The following is an 18,338-nucleotide window of genomic DNA, read 5'->3' on the forward strand; positions in this document are numbered from 1 at the left end:
GCTGAGCTTGATAAGAAACCATGCGAGGGTGGCCCTGAGAAGACGGAAATCATGACGGTCGACATCTCTGTATTGGTACACGTCTCGACAGGTCTACGGAGCAGTGTACATGCACGGCTTCCCTTCTAACTAATTAGTTTCCTCTTGCCCAGCTACTTTGGCAATATAGCTCGTGTAGGATGATTTATGTATTTTGGACAGGCGTTACGCGTACTCTATTTTGGACATTTGCATTTGATTTTGTTGTAAATGTCCAAAATAGAGTACACGTAATGCCTGTCCAAAATACATAAATCACCCTACAATTTACTTTTCTTCTGCACCCAGATCGTTTTACTTCGAATTGCCAAGTGATCGTCCAAATTGTCTACTGTTTGCACGTTGAGTAGTCGCGCATATTTTGTATGTTTTCATACCGTGTGCTTTCGTCAAATCAATAGAATAAATGAATAGGGTGCACAACTTGCACATATGGGAAATTGAATAGAGTTACCAAATATTCAAAAAGTTAAAAAAGAACTCACTTAATCTGAACGAGGTGTCATTCTAGGGTGTTTACTGTAGTTTATACAGTTTTTTTTTCACAGGAAAATATCTGGCGATGGTGACTTTCGCTCTTTGCCTTCGAAATAAACCGGTTAGTGAACATATTCATTTCTAGTTTTTGTCTCAACCGTTTCTCCAGTTTCATCCTTCCAAAAATAGGTACTATTATACTGCTAGTGTACGCTACACTAGGGGATAAATTATGGCAAGAGCAATCAAGAGTTTTGAGAACTGTTTTTGGAGCGTCTCTCTGGAGTGGTAATTGTAAATAATATTATTGGCCCACAAAAATGATGTGATTTATTACTTTTATATATAACAAAACTTGCTACGAAAAAAGCATATTGTAAGTACAGTCAACTTTCGCTAATTGCACTAAACTCTTAGCCCGTTTAGTGAAAGACTTTCGTTAATTGGGCTGAGATGTCAAAACCGAGGGATATATGTATTAATTGTTTTTGTCGAATCGTCGCAGAAAGTTTTATAAAAATATACACTTATATTAAATACAGAATCAAAGTGGAACCCAGTCTTTTCATTGTTGAAATTTAGTTCTAGATTGTTTAACAAGTAAATAGCTGAATTTCATGCTACAATGTTAATATATATTGGCATTTTCAACTGTTTCACCGTGATGCTAAAAATAGGAGGGTCAAGTTCATAAGGGATCAGAAACGATATGATGCAATTGTGTTCCATTCAATTAATTTTAATATTTTCTATATAAATTATTTTCCACACTTAAATGAACTATATTCAAGAGCCCCTCGGAAGAAAAAATACGCTGTCAGAAATGACGTTTGACTTCGTTTTAGATGGGCTATAGCCCAATTAACGGGAGCCCGATTAAAACGTAGCCCAGTTAAAGATAGCCCAACGAACGAAAGTTGACTGTACAGACTACATTGCTGCCCCTACTCGGGACGGCTCACTAGTTTATTCTATTTTATCTGTTCAATATTTTCTATCAAACTCAGTATTCTCAGACGTCGGCTCACAGAAGTCAATATCCGAATCGATCTTGCTTTTTCCAGTTCATTCTAGAACCACTGATATCAGAGTACCGAAAAAAACGCAGTTTCCTTTCGTCCGTCGCAGTCACAGACAATATTTTTCGTCAATCAGCAATGACTGACATGAGCGCTGCCAGTGCCAGGCCAGGCCCGCCACGCTGATGCTGCTTGTCAGAACCCCGATTCGGTTCTTCGGCAATTCGGCATACCCGGCTTGTTGCGGCACTTCGGCTTTGGAGCGAAGCGAACGAAGCACTAACACATACACTCGGGATACATGGCTTAAGCCGAAACGTTAAGCTTATGTACTCGTACCTTCTTCGGCTGTTTGTCCGTCTCGCTTATCACGGTTCGGTTTCGCTCGGGTGTTTGGCACATGTTATAATTGCGAGTGCGATCGTCGCATCCAATTCAGTGTTAATTTGGTTCTTGAATAAGAAGTAAGTTGTTTGGCCTTTAGCTGAAAGTGTTTGGTGGATCGTAGTAAATCCAAGTGAGAAAGGAAAAAAGTGCCCAAGCCGAAAGTGTATTGTAAGTTAAAAGAAAGAAAAGAACAAACAAGGACTCTCAGGTGTGGAGTTTTGAAGTGAAAAAAAAACCTGGAATACGAAGATACAGAAACTCATACAGTGAAGTGTGATTTAAAACTGATTTCTTACACAGCATAGTTATCAGCCTGTAGAACCTAAGGAAGTTGGTTCAGCCAAAAAATAAAAGACGCAGAATAAGCACGAACAATTATTTCAACTTTGTATTAGTTATTGAAAGGAAAGATTGCAAAAATGGTTTTGAGAAGCAAGGTGAGCTGCTATTTTTTGCTATACTTGAGTTATACATAGGTTTGTTATTTTTTTTGTGCTGTCAAGCTGGAAATAAAGTAACTGGTTCGATTCGGTTCGGAACAACACGTACCTCTGTAGCACGCTTCTGTTTGCATATTCACAAAATTAAACGTTCAAAGACACATTCGTGTCGTCGGTCTGTTGGCTAACAAGAACAACTAAGAATCGTGTTGGAAAAGCACTTCGTAAGCGCGTTGGCCTGACCGAACGAAACTTTGGTGTTCGGTCTAGCGTAAACTGCCACAATACGTAGTGTCACTCGCTGTGCTGGTGTTGGTGATCTGAATTTTTGCGGCACTGACCTCCAGTCTAGAACAAGCACTGTGTGCGATCCACGTGGTTTAGCGCCGGTTTTAGCTCGAAGTGAAGGTGCACCGTAAAGCGGATGATGAAAGAATGCACACTGTTTACAATCTCCTGAATCCTAACGTGGAGAGATTTGCTGATTGCGGAATCGCTCATAAAAGTTTTTTTCAACATTAGTTAAATTATTTTAGTGCCTTCGGCGCACTTCTTTGTTATAATCCAAGAAACAAGTGCGAAGGTAGGTAGGCAGGTATCGAGGCAAATAGCACTTTCATTAACGGTGGCGCTTTTGTAAAAACTGTTAGAAGTTTTCTGCCCGTAAACGCATAACAGTCCCATATGACTTTTCATCATTTTTGAGATAAATCTGGGAATCATCTTTAAATTACCTATTCTTTCAATATTTCAACCAAAAAGCTATGTTTGTTCCCAAAATGTTGAAAAAAATATCAAACTATGTCAGTCCCATATTACAAATAAACGCATAACAGTCACAGTGTGAATATATATGAATAAGCATTTGATTTTGGAAATTCCTGAACCGATTTGACTGCAACAACTACCAAACGAAAGATTTTATGACCTACAAGAATACTATTGAAGAAAATTTGGAGTGGATACACGGTTCCGAAGCTATAGTCGGAACAAGTTCCGGAATATATGGAACTTGAACCACCTTGAATCACAATAATTCCATTATACGACACCTCTAAGTACTCGAATTCGCAAAACTAGACCATTGGTAGTTGTATAAAGTGTTCAAGGCGTCATTGGCCATATCTAACCACATATCCGGAAATGCTCCGGATACCCCTACAGGGATCAGTTTCTGAATAGAACTAAAATACAACATGTGACATCTCTAAGTACGCGAAAGTGCAAAACTAGCTCAGAATAGTTCATTTGTCGTCATATAATATGTCCAGGATCACATTTGTCACACTCGGACACTTTCTGGGAGTGTTCCTGGCAGGAAAGCGACCAGTTTCTGAGTGTAACAAAACCCCTTATGCGACCCCACGATAACAAATTACAAATAAAAGCAGAAAATGTTAGGAACTGGAAGGTTATCTTCAGAGTTATCCTTATTCCCGTAAAATTTCAAATAGTTCAGTACAGACATTTGAAACAGTTGAATTAAACGTGCACGCGAATTATCAAAACAACAACGACACGTGGTCTTGAAAATACTCCACCGGCAGTCACCGGCTCACCGGCAACGCAAGGATCAAGACATGCTGTGAGTGTGACTGTTATGCGTTTATTCTTGCTTATTCAAGCACAAATAAACGCATATCAGTAACTTCGGTAGTTTTTATAAGTTTTAGAACAAATTGTAGGTCACTTGTGAACAAATTGCTTGTAAAAGTATTCTATAATGTACATTCAAGCAATATTATGATGATTTGGACGATTTGTTTCCAAAATTTACTCAATATTTAAGACAAAATGTGGCGGTTTCAAATGCGTTTTTCGCCGCTGCACGTTTTTGCATATGTGACTGTCTTCCATTTATGGGCAGTTTTGCTTTCGATCAATAATTTATCACTAGTTTATTTGCGTTGTTCAAACACGATTCAACGATTCTAGCAGCAATGCGATAGCTAGTACCAAGATCAGCAGGAAATTTGTTCCGCCTGTAGTATTTCCTGGTTTTACGGAGTTCTCTTGCAATCGATATGTAATGTGGCAGGAAAATATATTCCAACTTATTTACATACTATTACCGTTCGGTAGTATGACGCGCGGATGGATGTGTAAAACAGGTTATTAAACCTTAACGAATTAATATTACAGCCCGGACTAGATTATCCGGGTGCTCATTTTTATTTTCAGCCCGGATAATCGAATCACCCGGATAATCGAATCATCATTTTTGGTACAAATTTTTTTTGGTATGCCAAGTTTTTTGACTTTTAGGTATCAGAAATGTTTTATTTATTATTGATCTATCTTCCCAAAAGTCAGAAAAATCCTTTTTTACGAATTTTTCCACTGATGATTTTTTTTGGTACAATATTATTTTTTGTATGTTATATTTTTCAATATTTAGGTATTATAAATGTTTTTTATTATTGATCAATCCCCCCTAAAGTCATAAAATTCTTTTTTTTTGCAATTTTTTTACTGATGATTACAATGATGATGGTGATTATGATAATGATGTTGGTGATAATGATTTTTAAGTAAAAAAATTGATTTCATTATCGCAGGATTTATTTTTGTTTTGTTCGCCGATAAAAGGGATATAAGAAAGGAATTTTGTAGCTTTAGGGAGGTGAATCAATGCTTGTTTAGTTGTAATCATCATGTAGCATGAAAACTATAACATTTGGGTTTAAAATAAATCAGCGAAAAAAAAAATTTTTTTTTCACCCGGATAATCGAGTCTAAAAACCCAGATAATCGAATCCCCGGATAATCGAATCCCCGGTTAATCGAATCCCCGGATAATCGAGTCCGGCCTTTACAACGAAATTGACACTATGAGAGTCCCTACTATCATACTACAGTTGAATTTCGATTTTGGTATGTCCCCATTTGATTTACTGCTTATGTCTGAAGAATGTTTCAACTTTTCTGACGATGCCCTTCATGCGGTTTTGAACAAAGTTCACAAAAATTATTCGCAACGCTACGGACCACATTTTGTTGAAACTTTCATTGGAATTAGCTTCTCTACCAGCTTTCTTGAGATGCCTTTTGATAATAACCCATTCGATGATTCGATGGGCCGCAGTTCGGGATGGTTTGGTGGGTTTTAATATTTTTTAACACCATAAACTTTCAATTTTGAGCAGTGTCAAAGTCGCAGCAGCATACCTATCCCAAGTAACAATCTGGGTTTTATTGCACTTTTATTATGGCATTTAAGACCAAAATTGGTCTTGAAGACCAGCATAAGAGTGCAATAAAACTCACATTGTTGCTTGGTTAGTGAGTAGATGCTAGACCCGGTCAAAGCAATGAAGGAGTTGTGTGCTTTCGGTAAATAGGCAGAAGTCGTTTTTAATGTAGAACTACGTTTTTGTTTACTATATTGGGGTGCACTTCAGAAGTACGAGAAATGAACACGTAAAGAAAATGGTTACGTTTTGCACGCTTATAACTCCATTTATTAATGGATTTTGGAGATATTTGCAACATTCGATCAAAAATTATCCTATGCATTAAGTAACAATTGAAATGAGCACGCGTTTACTTCCCAGGCCCAGTACGACAATTTTGTACGCCTGCAAATTCGTTTTTAGAAAATAGTGACAAATTCTTTTCGTTCCCGCAGGTCACGAATTATTTATTTCAATAAAGCCTTGACCAATGTTGATGTTTTGAAAGGAAACAATTTTGTAAAAGTGTCAAATTATCTCTTTTCTTCGATCGATTTTATCATTTGGACATTAAACCTTGATAAACTTGATGTCCTGAAAGAATTTAGGAATTTATTCAAAACTGAAGTCTTGTACAACAGCGTGGTAGAGTGCTGAAATTTTGAGAGTGATGAACTGCATTTAAAGACTTGCGATTGAATTTTTTGCATACCTTCAGTTGTGATATCAAGTTAAATATAAAAATAAGTGAAAAGCTGGGTGCCAAGTAAATTTACAAGGCATAGAGAACGATAATAATTGATAATCTTTTAACCAGCATAGTTTTCAGCTGGTATCCCACATGTTAGTTAGAAGAGAAGCAATCATATTTCAAAATAATCTATTATAATAAATGGTGCTTTTACTATTTTCGAAGCAATTGACGAGAGGGAATTAGTGTTATGAATGATAACCAAGATTAATTATTATTTTCTGTTTACCCAAAAGTTAAATGAACAAGAACGATCCAATCCAAATCCAATTCAATCCCAATATAACGCAAATCCAATCCAAATCTCATCCAAATTCAGTGTAATTTAAACCTAACTCGAATTCAATCCAAATTCCATCAAAATCCAATCCAAATTCCATACAAATCTAATTCAAATCCAATCCAACTCCAATCCAAATCAAATCCAATCGAAATCCAATCCAACTACAATCCAAATCCAATCCAAATCCAATCCAAATCCAATCCAAATCCAATCCAAATCCAATCCAAATCCAATCCAAATCCAATCCAAATCCAATCCAAATCCAATCCAAATCCAATCCAAATCCAATCCAAATCCAATCCAAATCCAATCCAAATCCAATCCAAATCCAAGCCAAATCCAATCCAATTCAATCCAAATCCAATCCAAATCCAATCCAAATCCAATCCAAATCAAATCCAAATCCAATCCAAATCCAATCCAAATCCAATCCAAATCCAATCCAAATCCAATCCAAATCCAATCCGAATTCTCTACAGCTTGGCTTCATCGCTAAGATTGCTCGTGATTTTAGTTATCCTTATTGTTTGAAGGTGCAATATTTCTCCCACACGTTCACTGATCGAAAATGCGTGCATAGTTTGGCGTCCTTATCAGTTGGTATAGAACCTGCGTATTTTTTTTTCTTTTTTTTAAGGAGTAGGAAAATCTGCTATCAGACATCAAAGTAGACAACTCAGGGAGTGTGGTTTGGTATCTCGACCCTCTACTGGGGCGTGAGGATCCACACTCACTAAAACCCTACTCGAGTCTCCAGCCTCAATCCCCCTGGTATCACCTTATCGGTATTACTTCAGGGAGGGGCTATTGTGCGTAATGCACACTGTTAGATAACTACTGCACTATGGTAGTTAGGCTGTTTATTCTCCGTTGATCGGCTTTCCAGCGGTTTTGTAGCTCAAGTACGATCTGGGTAGCAGCCGCATTGACCGCTTCCCAGACGTCCGAGCTAGAACACACCCTTTGGACTAAGTTATCCGGAGTAGTGTCCTGTCCGCTCACTGCCATCATGTTGCTTCTCACGCCCGCGAAACGAGGGCATATGCAGCATGTTATGCAGTTTCCTCAACGTCCACGCATTCGGGACACGCGGGGGACTCCGCATGCCCAAATTTGTGCAGATACTGTCTAAAACAACCATGCCTTGACAGAATTTGTGTCAGGTGGAAGTTAACTTCGCCGTGGCACCTGTTGACTCACCCGGATAGTTCCGGGATAAGTCAATGTGTCCACCGGCCTTTTGTGGAATTAGACCATGCCCGCTGCCATGTGACCATCGAGACCGATCTTGTTGTACTCCGTATGCCTCTAGTTCTACGTTGGTTGAAGCACTCTACGTCCTCGCTGATGATGATACCAATAGGCATCATACCCGCTAAGACGCAGATTGCGTCATGTGAAACTGTACGATACGCACTCGCCACTCTTAAGCATAAGAGACGATAGGTGCTTTCCAGCTTGGCTTTTGGTACCTAACGCCGATGACCACACCGGCACGCCATACATGAGTATGGACTGGACCACGTTGGCTAAGAGCCTTTGCTTGCTGCCATATACCGCAGAGCTATTAGACATCATACGAGACAATGCCGAAATAGCTATGGAAGCCTTCTTGCAGGCATAGTCGACGTGGCTCCCGAACTTGAGCTTGTCGTCGACCATGACTCCCAGAAGTTTTAGGGACCGCGTTGACGAAATAGTGCACTCCCCGACGCTGATATTTGCTTGCTGTACCGACTTGCGGTTGTTCACCACGATAACCTCCGTTTTATGATGCGCTAGGTCCCGTCGCTAGGTTTCCTGGATCGCATCCAATCTTCAACAATGCTTATAGAGTAGGCAGCCGTCAACTCAACCTCTCTGATAGATTCACCGTAGACTTCCAAGGTGATATCGTCCGCAAAGCCGGCAATCACCACCCCTACCTGGAACTTTAGCTTCAACACCTCGTCATACATGACGTTCCACAACACCGGGCCCAGTATGGAACCTTGCGGAACCCCTGAGGTGATTGAAACGCATTTCTGACCCTCCTGCGTGTTGTAGCATAGCACACGATTCTGGAAATAATTTTCCAGAATTCTGTACAGTGACACCGGCACTTGGACGTTCCGAAGCGGGTTGGCTATGGAGTTCCAGCTAGCGCTATTAAACGCATTTCTCACGTCGAGCGTGACAACTGTGCAATAACGGATACCTGTCCTCTTGGGCTGGATTGCTACCTCGGCTGTCTTAGTGACAGACAAGATGGCATTCACCGTAGATTTGCCTTTTCGGAAGCCGAATTGGTTCCTTGACAGACCGTTTGTACCCTCCGTGTACTGTACGAGTCGGTTAAGGATAACCCTCTCCAGTACCTTGCCGGCAGTATCGAGCAGACAGATCGGTCTATATGACGAGGAACGGGTGAAAATACGTTTTGTCCGGCTTGTATTACGAGACTTACCTTGGATTGATCCAGCAAGTCTACCATCATCTCCCGATTGTTCAAGATCTTCAAACCCTGGAGCGGTGTAGGAGGGTTCAGCTGTATGTGTAGCAAAGGTCCTAAATAATGAGATCGATTTACCGACAATTCTATCTGTTTTGAGCTTTCGTGAGTCGCAATGCTTCTTACAATCAACCGGAATACTGCAGCCGAGTTTCCATCGAACAACTTTCGGATGCAATGTACCAATTTGTACTTTGTATTTGAACTTTCTCCGTAGTTGAAAGCTTCTTTGAGTTTGACGAACCGTCACATAAGTTCGCACATAAATTAGCTAGCGCTAAATTTTTATTAGCATGACTAATACGTTCAAAGTCCATGTTATCGGCAAAGCAGACGGATTGACAAGACCTGTTGAAGATATCCCTTCAGTTACACACTGTAAAGCTATGTTGAATAGCAGCTTGAGGGACCATCATCTAGACGCAGCTCCTTGTGGGACTCAAATGAACTCGAATATTCACTAGAAATCCTCACACTGCACTGCGAACCATCTTAAGTCAGTCGGGTCAACTTCCCGAAATAGCTGTTCTCGTCCATGATCTCTCATAGCATATGCAGCTCTAAAAAACGATGAACAGAAGAGGCAGAGGGCCTGGGGATACCTGTATTCACAGCTTTCATGGAGGATCTACCGCTGCTTGAAGACTTGGTCCGTGGCTGACCGTCCTTCAATGAAGTTGGCCTGATGACTTCACACAAATCTGTTCGCAATTGGGGAGTGTCGACGGAAGAAGATTTGGCAAATCACTTTGTAGGCGGCATTAAGAACAATTGTTCGTACCATCCAACTTGTCGCCTTTTTTTGTAGATCGGCCAGATAACTGTATCCTTTCGCTCCTCCAGTGACTGTTCTGTATTCCAAATTCTAACAATCAGCCGGTGCAGATTTGTGACTAGCTATTTTGGTTCCCTGTGAATAAGCTTCGTTCTGATGTCATCCTTCTTAGCCGATTTATTGTTCTTTTGCTGCTTAATTCTGTCTATTGTTGGGATTAGCACTTCTTCCACGCGTGTCGTGTCGTTGAAATTGCTTTTCTCGTCGCTATGCTTATCCGCCTGGGCACCATTGAGGTGTTCATCGAAGTGCTGCTTCCTGCTCTCGGCCACTTCACGATCGTCCTGTAAAATACTACCATTCTTATACCCGCGCATATCAGCTCGCGACACGAAGCCTTCGCGGGATGTGCTTTTGGTAGAACTTTGGTGTTCTCCAACTCCGCATACTCGTGCTCTTCCAGGCACATACTCGTACTCTTTCTCCCGGAAGATTTGTGTTTGCTGTATCTTATTTTGTCTGAGTCTTTCCACGTTCTAATTACCGGCACTGCACAGGGTACTACGTACGACCACGTGCTTGGAGGCAGCAAAGTCGACTGTCTTAGGTCCATTTCGTTGGTCAACTGGGGTGAGCTATGCCTTCCAATCAACGATTTGCATTCATCCTCATGGCTGACCAGAGTGTACTCCTCCAGGAAGTGCTTTTCTCCCGGAAGAGTTGGGTTCGCTACATCTTCTTTTGTGAGTGCCTTTTCACGTTCTAACGATACCGGCTTTCCTCGTTTACCATCCACTGGTGCGTCTCAGCGAAGACAACGCAAAAACTGCAGGTGTTGATTAATCGGTGTTTGCGACATATCATTTGTGAATGGTGGCCGGACAACTGGATATCCAATGAGGAACTCCATTGCCGATGTCATCAACGGCCGATAGCAATAGAAAAACGTGAACGTAGGTGGAAGTGGATCGGACACACCTTGAGGAAAGGAGCGAACGAGATCTGCAGAGAAGCACTCGACCGGAATTCGCAAGGGCAGCGTAGAATAGGCAGACCCAGAGACTCATGGCGACGCACCTTAGCCAACGACATCCGGACTGATGACAAGTAAAATCCATGGCGGTTAACCGTTAGCAGTAGAGATCTCTGATCTCATCCCTTTGTTCTGCTAGACCGGCAGACCTACCCTCATAAGTAAGTAAGTTCCGCTGATTCCGTTGCACGTATCCGTTGGTGTTCTCTGCTGCGCTATTGAAGGTTGTTTCGAAGGTGTACCAACAGTCCTCGTGGAGGGTTTCGTCCAGCTTGCCGTCTTACGGCTACGCAGCTTTAATCGAATGAGCCTAAACCTCAGCCTCGGTACCGAATGCTGTCCACTACGGAGAGTTTTGGGCGCATCTTAACCATCATAAAGTAGTGGGCTGAGTCAGCGCTAACGTCTGGATAGCGTCTGATGTCTTCAGCGTCTGAAAAATGCCGACAATCATTCAAAACGTGATCGAGCTGTGCTTCTGTCTGGCTTGGTAACCAACCGGGTGTATTTGCTATATTGATGTATAATGCTGGAAGGAGAAACTGCCTACGGCCGTGTTCTTCGAGGCAGCAAAGTCGAATATCTCAGGCTTGTTTCGTTGGTCAGCTGGTGTGCGCCCGATGATAACTTTACTGTCAACGTTTGGGCAGTGGTCGTATTCAAGCTACAAATTACGCAGTAAAACAAATTTACTGCAGATTTACAACACATTTTCTCCGGAACAAATTTCCGGAATTGTTTACATATGGATGTAAACAAGATCAAACTTTTAAAACCATACTGACATTAGCTCGACTGTCGCATTAGCGTGTTTAAATTCAATAATCTGGCCATGAATTTGTTGGATTAGCGGAGTGGTACTGTAGTCATAAGCGTGGAGTTGGTATTCGCTGCAGTTATGTCATCGTTCGTATCAAGCTAAATTTCCGGTCACGTTCGATACCGTTTGGCTACAAATTATGGCAGCAGATAACGGCTAGTCAATTGGCGCTGTTTATATTCCTCCGGAGAAAAGATTTGACGTCGACGTCATGGAAACTAGGGTATCATGCGGACGGGGAAGGAGCTACTTATGCGAATGCTGTTAACTCTCCGCCTGCAAATGACGGATCTCTGTAGAGATATATTTGAATGAACGTGAAATTGCTGAGAACAGAGGAAGCAGGACGAATTGGACGAAGTCTTCAACTTCAATAGCGACTTGCTATACGTAGGACCTTCAGTATCTTCGCTGATCTCGAGTTCACCAAAAAGCGACGCGGTCAGACGTCATCAACGTCGTCTCGTATTGCGCTCAAGCTGCTCTCCAGAGCACAAAATAGGCGATACAGGCTGTATCTCAGTAAGGAATACACGCAGGAAGCTGTTCCTTCGTTCTGTCGACCAGTAATCGCAAACTTTCTTGCCGAGCAAGCGGCAACGGTCGACGGAAACTGTCGCCAAACACCAGTGCAAAAGATTCAAGTATCAAACGACCTACAGTGCAAAAAAGGGGTTTTGTATCCATCCACTATACTATCTGCGGATCAGCTAACGGCTACTCGCAACAAAATCCTGAACTGCAATGTGGAACAGGATTCTCCAGCCGCACGGCCAAAGTTCAGGACCGTTGTCAATGTGTTTGGGCTTGGATACGTTGGATCGACTTAGACAGGTTTCACTAGCTTTATTTTTCCGCAAGATTTTGAATTGCGAATATTATGCATCGGACATCCGATCGCAACTTGGATTATAGGTACGCATTTTGCCTTCTGATCCACAGCACTAGAAGGTTCGGCTTTACCTTTAATATTGGAAATTTTCCAGTAGAACTTTTCCCACTGATGTTTGTTTCTTTAGTGTTTGGTGTTGCTCTTATAATCTTGCAGTTAAACACAATCGAGTCGCGAGATACGGTAGCTTGCGGTATTCACGTGTTAAGATTATAACGCCTCTGACGTGAAGGTCAATTTAATAGTCCTTATCTCCCTTCTTGATTGTTGTCGGAAGTGCGGTTGTGCTGAATCATAGTATTTGTTTTTTTTGGTACCAAAATGGTGCATAATTAAAATTAAAACATTTGCTCCTCGAATGTAGATGCTTCAGCTGAACGCACTGCTAAAAATACTGCTTCTGCGAAAGCAGTGGAACATTCCGCATCGCTATTCGAAGCGCACTGTTGTTTGTCAATAAAACAATTTAGACCATCGGACACGCGTGTCATGCTATCAATAAAAATTTGCATCTCAGTAGAGCGAAAAAATGGCAAACCTCCTTTTGGAGGTCGCGTTAATTTAGAAGACAGTAAGGATACTAGGAGCGTTCACTCATTCTCATTGAGCTTTGCTAAAAAGTAGATCTACGAGAGGATGGATAGTCGGTCTAAAGCAATTGTGCTTTCAATTGAGTGATGTTTACGGATGCACCAGGTCAATGCCACCGGCAAATGCGAGAAATTATCTAATTCGGTCAAGATGTTTTGTATGTCACTCTTAGATTGATGCATACAGAAGATTTTCAAGCCGCTAGAATGTAGTTGCAATCAAATCCTATCTGTGCTGTTGAATACTGACAGGCGATGTATGAAAAAGGCGTGCTTTACGCGAGACTCAACTTGATTGAACTGTTTACCCAATTTAGTTTATAAACCGAAATCACCTCTGCTGAAGATTCATTCATATAGCAACCAATTTTATCAGGGCGGCACGGCATTTAAAATTGTTTCGCGGGACAGGCCCCGCGATAATTTTCCACGATACTGATTGAGCATCATCATGTGATTATGGCATGGTAACCCAACACAAAACTTTTCCCAACATATTTTTGTGGGCATATTCGCTCAACGTCTTCTCTTATCACTAACGCGCCAATAACATTGCACCAAAAAACCAAATCGTCAGCAATGTCCGTCTCTTGATTAAATTTTGCACAAAGACGCGACGCATCAACGTCAGCACGTTATCAAAATTGCCGACCATTAAGAGCTTGTTTGGGTGTTTTTTTTTGTCTAATTTTGTTTCGCACTCCGATAAGAACGTGATGTGTTACGAAAAATCACTGTGCTAAGGTGACCGGCTTGTGCAAGCTCAGTCGAACATTATCTACTGGTGTCGCGTGATGTCTTTGAATGTACGTCAATCCAACGAAAATTTCCGGTCAAGTCTTCAGCTTAACATCGGATATTTATCGTCTTTAACCCCAGCGAAGAAACCCACTAATCCCATTGTTGTTCTTGTTTTATCTTCTTCCCGTAGGAATTCGCCCGTTACATCTTCCAGAATCAGCACAAACTGATCCAGCAGCTGCTGCAGACGCAGGTTCGACTGTGCAGCGGAAGTTCCCAGCAGGTGCAACCGGCGTTGCGCATCGATGAGTACGATGCACCACGGATATCGCAGACCGCACCGTTGGCAGCACCCTTCCCGATGAAGATCGAACATGCGGCTGACGTGGGCGAACAGTTTAAGGTAGGTTTCGCTGAGGCAAACAAACGCGCGAACGCGAACGTCAAATGGGTCAAAGTTCTGCTCGGTAGAATCTGATTTGCAAATTCACACTCGAATCCGGGTCGATTGACGGCTCCATAGCGAGTAAAAAGCCACGCGAATGGATCTATAGTACAATACAGTAGACAATCACACAGGGATGGGTCCGTTTTCGAACTGCACCGTGCTTGGTGGCGTCGTATTTTGACCCTGAACTTGACGATCGGCGGAAAATGTTGTAATTGCACGTTTTAGTTTTTATTTGTTTTCTATCGCATTCGCGATTCGGGAATCTGTACTAGTTTCAAAGACCGACTCGAAGTCGAACATAACTACGAAGATCGCACAACGAAAGGCAATTTGGGGGGCTTCGTAGAGAGGATTGCAGGAAAAAAGATATTAGAAAAAATTGAGCGAGAAATAGTGGAAATGACCGATCCAAGAAGATTGCCTTGAGAAACAACGCAAGTAGTTGCGAAGCTTTATCAATGTAATTCTAAAACTCAAATTGAAAAAATCAATCTCTTTTCCTCACTTTCCAACATATTGTTTTCTTGAGTGTCGAAAACAGTGAGTGATGTAACAATCATAATTTACCCGGTACAACAATAAAACGCCTAACAATATTTGTTTACTTTCTTCTCTGTTTACAGTATTCCGATCTGACGGTTCGGTTGGCCGCACCGCATCAGCTACACCCGAAACCGGATGCGGACGATTTGTCCTTCGGTAAGCACTTCACCGATCACATGCTGAAGATTGCCTACCATCGGCGGCTCGGGGGTTGGCAAAAGCCGGAAATCACCCCGCTGGAAACGTTGAACCTGCACCCGGCCGCTAAGGTTTTCCACTATGCCGTTGAGGTAAGTTCGAGCTCGCAGGCCCCAGACCCGAAGCTAGCAAAACCGACACTAACCGGCGGCTAAACCATCGTGCAAATTGTCCCTGTCAACAGGACAATAAGTCGTTAATCTGTTTGTGTTATTCATTTGCAATAATAATAACAATTAGCATCTTCACAAAAGACTGAAGCTACTGGCAACGGCCGGTCGGTCGGGCGGCTGATTAGCGTCCACGCCCCAGATATTGAGCTGATAACGTTGATTGAACCTGTGAAGATCATTGTGCCGTTTTCTATACTGTTGCCAACAGTGATTTGGTTCGCGAAAGGTGCTAGAGGTCAATAGTGCTATTCATGCAAAAATTATCAGTGCTCCGGCTGACTGACACTCTGAATCAGCTGTTGTTGGTTGAATTTTCTCCGGCAAAGTCAAAGCTTATCGGACACGTAACTGATATAACGAAACTGGTTCAAGTTGCAGCCGCTGGTGGTTTGGTTTCCAATCGTACGAGCCTCCACTCCGCATGAAGGTTATCGCCTGTTACTGTCAGCTTCCTTGTTCTTACCGTTGTTGCATTCCGTCTTCGTTAGAAGTTTAATGTTTTATTTTTTTTTCTTTCTTCAAACAGCTCTTCGAAGGCATGAAGGCATACCGCGGCGTGGATGGCCGAATTCGAATGTACCGTCCTGATATGAATATGGCGCGCATGAACGTGACAGCACATCGCTCCGGCCTGCCCACCTTCGACGGAGAAGAACTCATCAAAGCTATGTGCCGGCTGATTGAGATTGATTCCGAATGGGTACCGCACACACAGAATGCCAGTCTGTATCTACGTCCGACTTTAATTGGAATTGAAGTAAGTTTATTCAATGCGAATATCTGTGCTGTGATGATAATTAAACTGTTTTGGTTTAACAGCCAACACTCGGAGTTGCTTCGTCGGAATCCGCTTTACTTTATACGATCCTGTCACCAGTCGGAAGCTACTTCAAACCCGGAAGCGGTGGATTGAAGTTGTACGCCAATCCAAACTATGCACGAGCCTGGCCAGGTGGAGTTGGTGACCGTAAGGTCGGGTCCAATTATGGTCCTACGATTCACGTTCAGAAAGAGGCACTCAAAAATGGTTGCCATCAAGTGCTATGGCTGTACGGAGATGATCACCAGCTAACGGAAGTTGGAGTCATGAACATTTTTATGGTTTATATCAACGACAATGGAGGTTTGTTTGAAATCGTCGCATAACATGGTCGAACTAGACGTAATTCAAGGTTTTATTTTACGTTTACAGAAAAATGTTTGGTCACACCTCCTTTGGATGGCCTGATTCTGCCGGGAATTACCCGCGATTCCGTACTGAGATTGTGCCGCGAGTGGGGAGAGTTTGAGGTTAAGGAAGAAAAGTTCACAATGCCCCAGGTTCGTCAGTTGGCGCAGAAGGGACGGGTAAGTAAAGTTTACTTCTGTTCACAAACACTTGTGCGTTAATCGTGCGTTTTTTTTTAAATTTCTACACAGTTGTTGGAACTGTTCGGAGCTGGAACAGCTACCGTCATCAGCCCAATCGAATGGATTGCCTATGAAGGTGAGGATATCCATGTGCCCACCGAAAGTCAGGAATCTCCAGTATACCGACGATTGTACGACACGTTGACGGGGATTCACTATGGCAAAATCGAGCATCCGTGGGCGGTAGCGATAAACTGATTTTCGGCATTATCGTAATCGCTATAATATAGCATTCCGAAAAAATGCTTGTTTAGAGTAAGTGAGATGAGTTGTTATAGTGAAAAACAGGTGTTAGTACTAGCTGGCGAGCCAGCTAGAAAAGACAATATTAGTCTACAGAATTCTTTCGACAGTGCATGTGTAAATATTAGTTAAGACCCTGCGATGAAGGATTCTTCTAACTGTTTTGATTACTATATTTAAAGTTTATGATCATTATTAGCTCATAAGATAGACCAGCCATTGCTTGGTCATCAACGAAACGTTCCAAGCGAACTCAAAGTGCCTTGACAGGAACTAGAAATCGTAATATGTATGTATTTATTTCTATTACATTAACGATTGTGATTCGTCATTTATGGTCTCTTTCAAACCATAGATCTACTTAAACCTAGAGATCTTAATCCAGATTACGAATGTGCTAGCAGCATTTACTAGAATACAGATCTTTCAAGAAGGATAGGTACAAATACATAAGTTTCCATTTCATACTCACATACGATGGTCTCACTGCCTCTCAAAAGAAAGGATGTGATAACAACAAAAATAACTAACTCAGGAACCGAAATTGGTATCATCGTATGTTGCAATACTCGAATCAACCCAAAAGAAACATTTTTGCTTTTCTCGCCAAACGGAAACGCGGGGCGCGCGAGCGAGGAACGAGCTGTTTTTATTTATGCTGCAGCATCGAAAGCCACGCGATTGAAATATTTCGATCGAAATATTTCACGACCATTCGCGCGCCTCTTCTGCTTGATGCAAGCTCGCGCGTGAGCGCGAGATGAGAAAGTATCAGGATAGAATGAATAGAACGTAACATGCTGCTGAGCTTTCTTTTGCTAGCTTAAAGCTCAAACCTCAATTCGGCCTTATCTTTTTTTTCCGATGGAAGATCGTTTCCGGTTAGGTCATTTCTGCTAGAATAAAATTGTAAATTTTCTAAACCACCCTGCGTCTGCGGCGGTTGGCTGGTTTGTCGTACAAAACGAAAAAGTGCATTTCAAATTTGTAAATATATTGGTTAAAGTTTAAGGATTTGGATACCGGTAGGGACCTAAACTGACCGTGTGAGCGTCGAACCAACGGTTTTGTGCTTTAGTTGTAGGTTTAGTTGAACGAAAGCTGCTTTGCTGTGGTTTAACTGTAGATAAACAAACCTTTTTGTACTAAAATCGACGAAGTATCAAAATTTAAAAAAAGTAAATAAAAATACATTGTTTTCATTAAGTAAGTCTTGTGGCAATAGTATGCTGTATGTCCTAATGGTAAATCACATCTGAACTTGTCTACGCGGCAAAGATTTTTTATTTGCTTAACCCTTAAATGCGCAATGTTGTTTTAAAATAACATAGTGAAAAAGATCCCCAAAGTAAATTATGTTTACCGCCTTTAGATAGGTAAGTTTTCTTTTTGAATGAATTTTTTCAGCG

At 41.8% G+C, this 18,338-nt stretch overlaps 1 protein-coding gene across 1 annotated transcript; it reads left to right on the plus strand.

Annotated features, from left to right (window-relative positions):
* Positions 1-1,998: 1,998 nt before the first annotated feature.
* On the plus strand, positions 1,999-18,120 carry LOC128735373 (branched-chain-amino-acid aminotransferase, cytosolic). The gene is made up of 7 exons (XM_053829864.1): positions 1,999-2,359; positions 14,102-14,314; positions 14,986-15,195; positions 15,803-16,033; positions 16,096-16,399; positions 16,469-16,623; positions 16,696-18,120. Exons 1-7 carry the CDS (start codon positions 2,342-2,344, stop codon positions 16,882-16,884), a joined length of 1,320 nt encoding a protein of 439 aa, XP_053685839.1. The 5' UTR covers positions 1,999-2,341; the 3' UTR covers positions 16,885-18,120.
* Positions 18,121-18,338: the final 218 nt, after the last annotated feature.

Source organism: Sabethes cyaneus, chromosome 1 (assembly GCF_943734655.1).
Source record: "Sabethes cyaneus chromosome 1, idSabCyanKW18_F2, whole genome shotgun sequence".
Taxonomy (NCBI): domain Eukaryota; kingdom Metazoa; phylum Arthropoda; class Insecta; order Diptera; family Culicidae; genus Sabethes; species Sabethes cyaneus.

Coding starts and splice junctions, on each gene's coding strand:
- LOC128735373 (XM_053829864.1), top strand. Junction 16,034..16,095: donor CGACTTTAATTGGAATTGAA/GTAAGTTTATTC, acceptor TTGGTTTAACAG/CCAACACTCGGAGTTGCTTC. Junction 16,624..16,695: donor AGTTGGCGCAGAAGGGACGG/GTAAGTAAAGTT, acceptor ATTTCTACACAG/TTGTTGGAACTGTTCGGAGC.